Source organism: Artibeus jamaicensis, unplaced genomic scaffold, assembly GCF_021234435.1.
Source record: "Artibeus jamaicensis isolate MK-2021 breed Jamaican fruit bat unplaced genomic scaffold, CSHL_Jam_final contig_354, whole genome shotgun sequence".
In the NCBI taxonomy this organism is placed as follows: Eukaryota; Metazoa; Chordata; class Mammalia; order Chiroptera; family Phyllostomidae; genus Artibeus; species Artibeus jamaicensis.
In genome coordinates, this window is record NW_026521803.1 from 20,398,762 (window position 1) to 20,411,002 (window position 12,241).

Sequence of the window (12,241 nt, forward strand, 5' to 3'; positions counted from 1 at the left end):
TGTGCCACTGAAGTGCCACAAATTTCCAGGGGAAGGGACAATGGAGCAAAGATCTTGACTGCTCTGTCAAACATGCTCTAAGACCTCAAGCCCTTCGCGGTTCTGGCAAGTTGGTCCCCAAACTGAAACTTCATCAACCAGCTCTTCCTGATGCTCCTATACCTTTATACCTTTTCCCTCCACCATGGGTCCCCTGGCCAGCACAGGCTCCCATTCTGTCCTCAGAGCCCCTGACTCTGGGGGTCAACCTAGAGGTACTGAGCTCCTGGCAGACTCAGGTTCCATGGGTGGCTCTCTGGGGACTGCACTCCTCAGTCCTTGGTGAATCATGAGTGGCTCTGGGCCCAGAAGGAAGGGCTGATGGAGGTGGAAGAGGAGGTGAGAGGGACTAAGGAGGAATGGAATGGAAGGGAAGGGAGAGCTGTGGGGATGAGGTAGGACTTCCAGTTTCAAGCAAATTAAAACACAGGGTGCCCAGTTAAATTGGAATTTCAGATAAACAGTGAATATTTGTTTGGCGTAAGTACATCTCAAACATTGCTTGGGCCATACTGACTGTAACATTTGGGACATATTTATACTAGAAATGCACCCATTGTTTATCTGAAATTCCAGTATAACTGGGCATCCTGCATTTTATCTGACAACCATCCTCCAAGTCCTCCAAAGTCCTCCCGAGCCCATCTAACACCCTGCCACCAGGAAAATTTCCTGAAAGCTGTCTCATTCTCTTACTCTCAGCTCAAGGACCTCCCACCATCTTCCACTGCCTGCCGCACCACAGGAAACATCACCATCTGACTCGTCAAACCCTCCCCAGGGCAGCCCCTCCCTCACACGTGGTCTGCCCTGAGCCCTCCTTTCTGCCCAAAGCCTCCAGCTTCCCCACTGGCTGACCTTGACTTGTCTCATCCCAGCCCCACACCCTTGCCCATTCCTTCCTTCCTTGATATCCACCTGCCTTCCTCATTACTCTGTGACTTGGTGCCTTGCAGATTTCACTGCTGTTGAGTAGGTGTGATTTCCATCTAAGCTAAGATCTGAGGCTTCCTGAGGGCAGGGACCATTTCCTCTTCCTGACTCTTCAACATTGTGGCTCTGGTGGCCTGAGGGGGTGGGTCGGGGAAAGGGAGTTCATTGGATGGCAGGAGGGGAGCAAAGAGCAGGGTAGACGGAGGAGGGGGTGGGGGCGGGACACGGAGATGGACGGAGGAAGCCAAGGGGAAGGCAGGGTAGCAGCCTCGGCTGGGCAGACCCCATCCCCAAGGATCATGGATCATGCCCAGCTTTCACGCAGGGGCCTCTCTGACAGTGGGAGGAGAAGGGCTGCTGGTGGGCTCTGCATGCTGCCCCCTCCCGCCGCTGCCCAAGGTGGCCTCTCCCCCTTCTCAGTGGGTGGGAATTAAGACTTGGAGCAGGGAGCAGAACCTATCTCTTGGACTGGGAAGCGGGGATAGGGTGACGGGAAGCTGGGTAGGGAGTGAGCAGGGAAAGCCAAGAAGCCAAAAGTGGAAGAGAAAGAGTGAGAGATGGCGGCTGCGGGCTGGGGCGCAGGGAGCACCTGGGCGCGGAGAGCTGTGTGGAGGAGCAGGTTAAAAGCAGTTGGACACCGGTAAGTTGGTGCGAGCACCGCCCTGTCCTAGGTGAAGCTAGTTGGTTTGTTATCTTTACCCACCAAAGCATTTACTTTGGTTAGTCGCCCGATCCACAAACACTTTCGAGGAGATGACATTACCGAAAGGGAGGAACATCTGCATCAGCTCAGCGTCCCCAAACTCCTGGGGCAGATGGTAGATGAACAGGTTACAGCCCTCGGGCCCTGCGGTGAGGGGAGGGGGTGGGGCGGGGGAGGAGGGATGGCAGGGTGGGGGAAGAGAGAGACAGAGGAGAGGTGAGCGAGTTAGGCAGCGGCAGCAGGGAGGGGTGGGGGCAAGGTTAGGAAGGGGGGTCTCATCCAAGATCCAAGAAGAGTGGGGGGCTGCTGAGCCCAGGGTCTGAGCTCTGGTCTCCGCTCTGCCCTTGGGCAAGTCACTGAACCTCTCTGTGCCTCAGTCGCCTTTTCTGCAAAATGGGTCTGTAACAGGGTGTCTGCCTGGTAACTCTGGGCTCCAAGGGCAGAAGTGGTGAGTAAAAGGGTCAAACAAACACAGTCCTGATCAGCAATGGAAATCAGGTGCTGAGGAGGGGTGGCCATAGAGAGAACTGGGAGGATCTAGTGGGCCTCCCTCCTGCAGAGCCCCACTCAGGGGAGAAAAGAGGGATTTGGCCGATGGGGTGGGGGGCAGCCATGCCAGGCATGCTGGTTCAGGTGGGTGAGAAGCTTTACTTCACCTCCTGCACCCATGGGTGGCTGCTCAGCCTGTTTTTCTCCCTGGCCTTACGGCCACTCCTTTCCATCTGGTTTCCCAAAACCTCACCTTCCCTTGCCTCAAACCTCAAACTCAGCCCTGGTCTTGAGGGCAGAAATCAAGATTTTTTTCCTGCCTCCTGCAGTGGGCTAGGCGTGCAGGAGGGTCTTCAGCAGGGTTCCGCGATTAGCCAGGGTGCCATGAGCCTCTTGAAATGAAAGGCTCCCCACTTCATTGCAACAACAGTCCCTCCACTTCTGTAGCTTGTCCTCTCCACTTCACAGATGAGAAAACTGAGGCCCAGAGAGGTTAAGTCACCTGACAAAAGTCACACAGCTAATAGGGGGTGGAACCGGGATATAGACCCAGGCTGTCTGATTCTAGCGTCTGTGCTTTTCTCTCTCTCTGCCTCTCCGTCATAAATCTCAATGCCCCAGAAACTCTGCACACAGCTGAGGCCTTCAGGTTCCTGAAATTTCCAGGTAGCTAAAGATTTACATTGTTCTTTTAAAATAACCCAAATGCTCAATTTAACTCTTTGAAATGGAAATCTCTCCAAGATACTTCATGTTTCCTGCCATCTGAAGCATAGTATGCCACATATGAGTTAACCTTTTAAAATGTGGTCATTGAAATGGTTTCCAACCCATGAAGGACATGCAAAGGAATAGCTTCATTTGTTAGATTCATGTAGGAACTCAGGTTCGGATCAGAGGCTGGTGGAAACTAGACATGAGCTCAAAAGTGAAGGCTGTAAGGCACCGACGTGGTTTCAGACCCAGAACCACCGTCCTGGTTCTCTGGGAAGGGCCCCCCGCCCCACCCCGCCAGGTAGCCCCGCCCTGGAGCAGAGAGCTCGCTCTGGAGTCTCTCTGCCCTTCTCTTCCCTTCCTTTCTCCTCCCATCTTTCTGCTTCCTCCCTCCAAAGGCTGCTCCCTCCAAAGGCTCCTCCGACCACCAAAGCAGCCCTCTGAGCCACGGACCTCCTTGGTCCTTGCCCCCACCCTCACCCCCGGACCGCTGTCTCCCAGACAAACTGCCAGCTGACGGCGCGTTCAGAACCAGAACCGGCGCGAGCCTGCTCCCTCACCCACTTCCGGGGTTCTGGGTGCGGGATCCCCCAAGCCCTGGTCACCCTCTGCTCCCGCGTCACCTCTAACCATGTGTGTTTGTTCACTAGTTCGTGCCCTATGCATGTGTTCCTGGATGGTCCCTAGCTAGATGGGAGTTGCCTTGGGGCAGGAACCAGTTCCAAGGTCTAATCTAAGCCACACCTTTTCTAGGACCCCCACCCCGATCCTCCCACACCCTCTCCCTCTCAGTGCTCCCTGCGTCCATACCCCATGCTGTTCAGTCTGAGGCTCTTTTTCCTTTATGTCCGGTGGGTTTTCTCTCCAGCCAGAGGGGGCACTCTCTAGAGGGAGGGGCATGTGCCTTCTCCTGTCCTCCTGTCCATCTCCCACCACCCCCGACCCCGACCTCAACCCCAGTGCATGCCTTCTCTCCTCTGCCCTTCCCCATTCTTCAGGGTTTCCCTCTCTGCTCCACCCATGCTGACACTTGCCTTGAACTTGGGGCCCATGCTCCAAGTTATGTCTGTTGTCTTTAAAGAGACAAGGAGCCTTTGAGGGCCAGGCCTGTAGATTGAGTTCCATCAGCACGGCGAGCAGCTGAGCCCCACCATTCTCCTCACCCTCGACAGGGAGCCTGTGCCTTGTCTTACTTACTCCGGCTGCCCCAGGGCCCTCACTTTAGTTCCTCATTCACAGATCCATAGCCAGCAGGACTTTGGAGGTCAATCTGCAGCCCAGCCGGCTGAGAAATGATGAAATGGAGCTCCAGAGACAGAAAGTGACTACCCCTGGTCATTCAGCAGCCCCTGGAAGAGCCAGGAATGGATCACCCCTGAAAGTAACCTTGGCCTGTCCGTGGGGCAGACAGCCTCTGAGGGACTCAGACATCTGCTGGTTTTCAGGCTCAGATCAAAGACAAGGAGCTGGAAGGAAAGTGTGCCCCAGCAAACAGTGTGTCCCAGTATTTCAATGGCATTACACAGGGGGAGTGACCATAATGTGAAGAGGCCATGGCTAGAGGGACACGGCTTTCTTTTTCACCCATGCCTCCTGCAATGCTGTGGACACAGCTGTGGTCTGGCTCCAACCCACCCTCAGCCCGCCTGCCCCGCATCTCCAGGCTTAGCTCATCCTTTGGCTTTGCACCTGCTGTTCCCCTGCCTGGAATGCCAGTCTCCCCATCTCTGTGTGCGGAAGACCTCTAAAGCCTTCCCTGACACCCCTGCCCCCAGCGCCATGAGCTCATCCTTGTATATAGCATGGCTCTGTAGGTACGTGGTCTCACATCTCACCCCTCCCTCTGCCCTGGTCCCCAGGGTCACTCATCCTGTGTACCACATTCAGGGAAAATGGGAACTCTAGTGGTACATCCCTTCACCAGAGGGGAGACTGCAGTGGCGAATGACCGCACAGTCTGGTCTAGGGAACAAGGCATGATGACAGTGGGGAACTGAAGCTGCTCAGATGCAGAGAACGTATGAAAAGGAGCTCAGAGCTAGACATGGAGGGGGGTGCACACTGTGAGGTGGGGGGGCAGGGAAGAGCAGGGGGCAGATTGAGGGCCTGAGTTTAAGGTCACTGGCAAGGGCTATTGTGTGTGTTGGTCAGAGCAATGCCGATCCCAGCTGTGTGTGGGATGGGGGTGGTGGGCTTTAGAGACCTCTGAGCCCACAGACCAGAGAGACGCAGGGTGCTGACCACAGGGTGGGAGTGCAGTGACAAAAGTAGTAGCACCTGTGGTCTCAGCTCTCTGTTCTTGGTCTGGGACAGAAAGCGCTGGGACTGCTGGACCCCACCCCTTGGGGCTCTGATCTGACTTGAGGGGGGCTCATGAGGACACTGGGGGGTCTTCATGAGTCCCAGCCTCCGTGGGCCCACTGGCCTTGCCTGTTCACACCAGGCCCTCTGGATATGCCTTTTCAGGATTTCCTCTGTGACTAGGCCTGCACTGGGGTACCCCCATCTCCTCCCTGCCCCCAGACGCCCACCTGCCCTGGGAGCGCTGCCTGGCCCTCCCAGTCACCCAGAGGGTGCAGCCTTGGTCCATGAAAAACTGGCCTCGCTACCGCCCTGTGCCTAGCCATGAGCATCACTACTACCCCCCCCCCCCGGGGCAGAGGGGATTTTTGGACCCTTCCACCACCGAGGTGTGCAGAGCTGCCCGCCAGAAGCCCGCCCCCCAGCTTGGACTGGAAAGCGCCGCATCTCATAACCCTGCCCTCTTCCCTCATGCTCAACACCACACACAGACACGGCCATCTTTCCAACAAAGCACCCGGCCAAAGGCCCAAGAGAAAGGGTGGGAGGGGCCTGGGAGCCCGCTTGCAGACTCACCTTCTCTCTGTTGCTGGGGGATCATTGGAGGTGGTTGAGGAAAGGCCTGGCTTATCTGACCATAGGCAGCAGGGTAGGCGGCTGCTGGAGAGCCAAAGAGGAGAGGCGAGAGCAAGACACGGTGACAGTGACAGGAAGAGAGACAGGGTGAGAGGCAGGAAGAAAGAGAAATTTCAGTGTTGGGCAGAAAAGCAGACCAGCCAAAAAGTGCATTTCAGCTCAGCCACTTAAAGTAAAGCCAGCTTTCAGGAGGAAGGGAGAAACGGCACGGCAAAGACCAGGCGTGTATGCGTGTTTGTGTGTATGGGTGTGTGTGTGGGGGGGGGGTTGTTGCCCAGCCCAGGGGTGGGAGTGAGAGGAACATACTGACAGCTTGCCTTGGGCTTCCTATAGTGGCTTCCCATTTAGTGACCCAAAGCCACCTACTGGACCTAGGGCTGCCTCTTGTCACCCCTCCTTTTTTCTACCTCTGGCTGCCTCTCCTCCCTCCTTCCCTGTCATCCTTGCTCCTGCCAGCTCCTGCCACCTGTTTACCCTGGGGAAGGGATGGGGGGAGGTAGAAGGTTGGAACTGCTTCCCTTCCAGGGTTGCTCCTTGCCTCAAACCCAGGCATCTAAGCTCCCAGGCCAGTGCCTGGACTGCAGTGGGTGGCACCCCAGCTCCAGCCTCACCCCCAGTGCTGCTGTGTGGTTTGGGGCTCCTGGACAAATGGTCCTGGCAGCCCCATGGGAAGAGAAATCTAGCCTCAAGGACGAGTAACTACACAGCAAGGCCAGTGCTTCAGCCTGGCTCACCAACTTGCCTGAAGTTCTGACCACCCACCACTGCAAGAACAGCCATGGGAAATTCTGCCAGAATGCTAGGGGGCCTGCAGAGGGGAAGGCAACCTGGAGTAGGGGTCTCTGGGAGCAGAGCCCTCCCTCCTTTCCCCTGCTGCCCCCCACCCCCCGCACAGTGCTGGTTCCCAGGCAGGCATGGGGAGACGAGCAAAGCTGGGGGAGAGCCATGGGACGCGCGGGTACTAACGACCTGCATACTGCTGCACTCCGGCGTAGGCCTGCTGCAGGGGGTCCGCGGCGGTGGGGCTCTGCGCTGCAGGGGAGCCAAGGGGGCAGAAGTCAGTGATGCCCACCCAAACCAGCCCCTCCCCCACCACTCGTGTGGAGAAAACACTGTGGCTTTATCGCCCTTCGCAGCCACAGTGGCGTCTGCCCTGGGGCAGGTCATCAGAGAGGAACCCTGAGTGCCTGGACCATGTTGGGGTGCCCTGTTCCCCAGTCCAGAGCCCTTAGTAGGGTGAGGGTTGCCCACCCTGCCTGAGGCATGTGGGCTGCAATGGAGTGATATGGGTGCTTCATGCAGAAGGCTGGGCAGAGCTGGGAGGGAGATGCCGGAGGAAGCTCGACCAGGAGGGGTTTAGTGGGGACACATGAGGGACTTGGCCCCAGAGAAGTGCTGTGGAAAAGTGGTCAAGGGAGCCAGAGGCTGTCAGGACGGTGGTCTGGTCCTCACCACCTCCAGCATAGTTGGGGCAGAACACAGCTGGGTAAAAGAAAGGGCGCAGGAGGCCTCCCCCTGCCACTCTCTCCTCCTGGGCCACCCATGTCTGCTCAGACAGAGGGACCCCCTCCTTTAGGCTCAGGGAGTTTGCACAAGGCATAGGGGCTTCCACTCCTAGGACTGGCCACACAAGTGAGATCCCATGGGCTAAAAGAGAAGGAGTGCCCACAGCCCCTGAAGAACCAGCACACCAAGGGCCTTCCTCCGACCTGAATTTGTGACTCTTGGATGTCTACTGCCCTGTGCAAGAAGAGGACCCTCATGCTGAAACATTGCCAAGAAACTGGGTCCAGCTGGATTGGGGAAAGTATTGGTTTCTACGGTGCCTTCAGAAGCTCAGGCAAAAGCCTGGTGCACGGGCCAAGGTGGGCACTGCCTTTGGTGACCACAGCTTGTGGGAGTGGGCTGGCCTGGGAGCCCAGGGAGGTGAGCGGGCACAGATCTAGCCACAGTATATTTAGAGCAAACTGGATAACACGGGGAGGAAGCAAGAAAACCACCTGAGCTTACCTGCCTGGTGACCTAGGCCAGCCAAGCTAACTGGCAGTGCCAGCCTTGGGGGCCTTGTAGACTGAGAATTCCCAGAATTCCTTTCTGAGCTGTTGTTTCCAAACCTGAGCAACACTCCTCTAGAACAGTAGCCCCTGGGCCTCCAGGGAGCCAAGGGAAATCCTGAGGCAGAGATCCTTAAAGACAGGGGGGGCTGCCGCAGGGGAGCGGGGCCAGGGCCCCGCTCGAGGGGCGGGGGCTGAAGACGGGCCCCTGTCCTGTCCCTATGCTTCTGTTTCCCCCGTGGGGGCTGTGACTGGGACCCAGAGCTCTCGGGGCTGAGGACGTGGTGGGGGGCTTGGAAGGGTGTCCTCTCCTTCCTCCTGCTCTCTCTCCTGACCCTCCGCCAGCCTCAGCTCTCCGGAGGGAAACCCACATCCAGTTTGTCCTCGGTGTCCCCAGCTGCTCCACCACATGGCGCCTTCGTGCAAACTGGAGAAAGGTGTTTCCGTCTCTGGGCACACAGTGTGGTGTCGTGTAAAATAAAACCTACACAACTTACATGACAGTCACCCCCCAACCCCCACGCATAGTGCCAGGATCATAGCACGTGCTGAGTAAATACTGTGACATAAGGAAAGAAGGAATGGTCTTTAGCATGTAAAAAGCCACCCCTTCAAGGGTGTTAGGTGGCAGTAAAGGCCACACTGTGTGTTTCCAACATGATCTTGCTCTTCCAACATGAGCAAGAAGGGAAAAAAGAAGGTACCTGGGGCTAGAAAGTGGAGAAAAGCATTTCTGAGACCCCTGTCTACTTCCCTGCTTAATGACCTCATTAGTAACTGCCAAAGAGTGAACGTTTTGAAGGATCTCGCTCATTACAGCAGCTTCAAACTCCGCATTTAAAGATGGTAAATTAATTTTTTTTAATGTACTACTTTTCTCCTTTCCTTCCCTCCATCCCTCCCTACTGCTCTGGCAGGGAATTGTTTATGTGATGTGGCAGATTGTTACAAATAGGGGAGAGAAACATTTCCAAATTCCATGAGGGAAATAGCTCGCAGATGCTTGTGGGGGTGGGGAACAAACAGGTTCGTCAAAATCCACAGCTCCAGATGGGCCTGTGGGCATGGAGGAGGGGGGGAGTGAAACCACCCAGATGTGCTGGGGACTGTATCTCCCAGCCCATGAGCCGGAGGCAGGAGGAGCCCGGGAACCTGAGATTGGTGGGCTCTCTCCCACCTCCAGCTCATCAAGCCCCCGCCCTGCCTCCCTCGCCAGCCTGGAGTCTTCATCCTGAAACAACACTCCAGACTCTAGGCTTTCCTGGCCTCTTCTCTATGCACTGAGAGGTGAGTTGAGGGGCAAGCGCTAGGACAAAACTAAGGACAACTCCAAGTTCAAAGTTAGGACATTCCCGCCTGTTTTTCTCTAGCAGAGTAACCTGGTACTCTCCTGCTGCTGCTGCTGCTGCTGCTGGAACTTTTACATTCTCTGACTGTCTGGGCCTCACTCCAGACACTGAAACCACAATTTCTGGGCTTCTGTGGTTTCACAAGCCACACAGTGGGTTCTGATGGGCAAACAGAGTGGGAAGTATTACTCTGGCCCCCACTGCCAGCCCACTCCAGGCTGATCTCCTCTGCCCTAGTTAGACTAGCCTTCTCGCCATCCCTGGCCCCTGCAGACAGGTGCCCTCTCCCCGCTGGGCCTCCAGGATAGCTGCTCCATGAAATGCACTCCTTGTTTGTCCTCTCCTCTCCAATGCCTACCCATTGTTAAAGTCCAACCTGAGCCTCCTGTCAGGACAGCTCCACTGGGCTTCTTCAGCCTACAAGACTCTCCCTTCATTTGAATCCTTTAGCATCTCCTATTGGAGAGCATTCACTCTTGATCACATTCCACTCTGCTTATTGTTTCAACATTCTGTCCATGTCTATTGTGTTCCTCATTGGACTTTGACCTCCCAGTTGATAGGCTTACATCCTGCCCTCCTTCTGGGCCCCCCCTTCATCCAGCACAGATCGGGCACTTGTACTTATGGGGACTCTGTAACCTTGTCACCTGCTCTCCAGGAAGGAGGACAGCACTCTGCACATCTCATACGCACTGCCGCTTTCTAGTCTACTCTAGGGCTTCGGGCCCAGCTCTCCTGCCCTGTCCATCCTCAAGACCAGAGACACGAGCTGATTCAAGTCAATGGACAGTCCCGCCGTGGGAGAAATGCTAAGTTTGAGAGAAACAAAGTTAATCAGAAACGGGCCTCCTGGATCTTCTGTGTACCTGAATTCGCGAAAGCCAGACCGGGGAGTTGTCCGAGGTTCTGATCCTCTGTCCGAAGTGCTGACCAGGGTTTTGCATGCACAAAGGAACAGGTATGTGCTAGCCATAATGTCAACCTATATATCTGCCCTTCCTTCCCAAGAGACTCTTCTTACTTCACACTAAATGTAATTATTCTCTTAGCTTCTATGCCCTTACTTCTGATAGGTCAAATTCACTCTCAATTAATTTGCAGTTACTAACCTCTTTACCTGGTTGTACAATTACACCTACTTTTTTTTTTTTTTTTAACCCTGAGGGAGCCCCAGGAATGCAGTTCCTTCTCACCTCTGGGACTGATACTTCAAAAAAGATGGGAATTTAGTGTCTCCCACCCAAGGTTCACTGAGCAAAGGCAGGAGGCTGTTCTCCCTGATCACCTTTGGGGTTCCACCAAGGAGCAGATGGAGGGCAGGAGCCACACATTCCCTGTTATAACAGCAAGGGCAGGGACAGAATGGATGAGGAGTGTGATGCATGGGTAAGAAAGGGCTGCTAGATGTGCTTACCTGGATAGGGGTGGATGCCATTGGCAAACACAGCTTCTGCAGCAGGTTGCCCATTGGCCTGTGGGGGGAGGCCAGTGAAGCCGTTCACCCCAATGGGGGACGGGATGCTAGGCACGGCTGGTGCAGTGATGCCCGGAGGGGTGCTGCCACCTGGTTTCAGAGGTGGAGAGGGGCAGAGAAGGAGGGAAGGCAAGCAGAACAAAGGTGAGGGAGGCCAGCCCATGGAGCTCCATCTCCTGACTCCAAGGGCCTGGGTATAGACTTGGAACTCACACACCAGCTCAATCCTATCTGTGAATTATGTCTTGGATTATCTCCGTGCCTGGAGCATTCCACTCATTCCAACTGTATTCATCAAGGCAGAGTCCAAATCCCACCTCCTCCCAAAAGATTTCCCTGACCACTGACCAATCAACCTTGGAACTGCAGCACATAGACTATTCTCAGTGCCCTTGACTTTCATCATACTCGTTCTTCTTTTAGTCTCTTTCAGTGGTCTTGCTCACCCTAGTTAAGTCAGGATGGGCTAGTCCTTGTTTAACCACCACCGGGCTTCTAAGTTGCTGGCTCTGCTCTCTTGTCTGGGTCACTGAGGGGCTCATCTGCCTCCCCGGGAAGGAGTTTTGCTACTCGGATGGAGGAGGTCTTAATTCTGGAGTTCCCCTGCAATGAGGGAGAGAGGACTTTGCAGAGTCCAGACTCAGTCCTATTCATACACAGTTGCCACCTTCTTCTCCTCCAGTTGAGATAATGGTGATGCTCACTATGGCAAGGGCAAAGCTGGGGTCAGATGATAGTACACTGTGCCGTCTCTGCCAAGTGGGTGCAACCCAAGATGTGGCTGGCACAGTGGCTGTACTGAGGGCTCAAAGCTGGAAAGGGCTTTCCTCTTCATGTAGGAAGGAGGGTCTCTCTGTGGATGAGAACCTGAGGCTGGCCTGGGCTCAGGAAGTAGGGGCCCCTAAGTAGGGGTAGTACTCAAGCTGGGCACAGGATGGCTCAGTCTTTTATGGATTTTATATGAGAAAAGAATAGCTCCTGGGTGTAAGGAAGGCTGTTGCTATCACTTGAGTGTGGGGAGCCAAGGAAGCCTGGTGAATGAAAGCCTGGGCTGTTGGGCCAGCCTTGGGACTAGACAGGGTTTCCTCAACTTTGACACTATTGACATTTGTGGTCAGACATTTGCTTGCTGTGGGGGCTGTCCTTTGCATTTTTGGATGTATGGCAGCATCCTTGGCCTCTTCCTACTAGGTTAGATTGTGACGACCAGAAAGGTCTCAGGACGTTGCCATATATCCCCAGGTTGGGGGAGAGACATGAAAGTATTGCCCCAGTTGAGAATTATTGAACTGGATAATAACCAAGATTCAATTAAAAACACAGTTTGTGAGCAGGGCTGTCTGCAAACCCCTGTCTTGTAATAGCTCTGTGTTTCTCTCCTGCATGTTGTGTAGTTCTCTCTGGAGAAGCCAGTGAGCCTGTGTTGGGTTAAAAGGAAATTTAAAAATCAGCTCCTTCTATGCTTGGGCCAAGGACCAAACAAGGCCACAGCATGGGCAGGGCTCCTCTCCCCTAAGACCCTCAAAAGGAGATGTGTTCATGCCAA

The 12,241-nt window shown here is 55.0% G+C and overlaps 1 protein-coding gene across 29 annotated transcripts in view; it reads right to left on the reverse strand.

Moving 5' to 3' along the window:
* The window catches only part of CELF4 (CUGBP Elav-like family member 4), a 290,171-nt gene that overhangs the window by 13,652 nt on the left and 264,278 nt on the right, over positions 1–12,241 (reverse strand). For 10 of the 29 annotated variants that reach the window (XM_037154502.2, XM_037154513.2, XM_053664343.1 and 7 more), the window contains exons 8-11: positions 10,636–10,785; positions 6,782–6,847; positions 5,756–5,839; positions 1,736–1,819 (exon numbers count right to left, since the gene is read on the reverse strand). In XM_037154502.2, coding sequence (XP_037010397.1) covers positions 1,736–1,819; positions 5,756–5,839; positions 6,782–6,847; positions 10,636–10,785 — 384 coding nt within the window. The remainder of the gene's footprint in view (positions 1–1,735; positions 1,820–5,755; positions 5,840–6,781; positions 6,848–10,635; positions 10,786–12,241) is intronic. The other 19 variants (XM_037154504.2, XM_053664344.1, XM_037154501.2 and 16 more) reach the window with 5 other exon arrangements.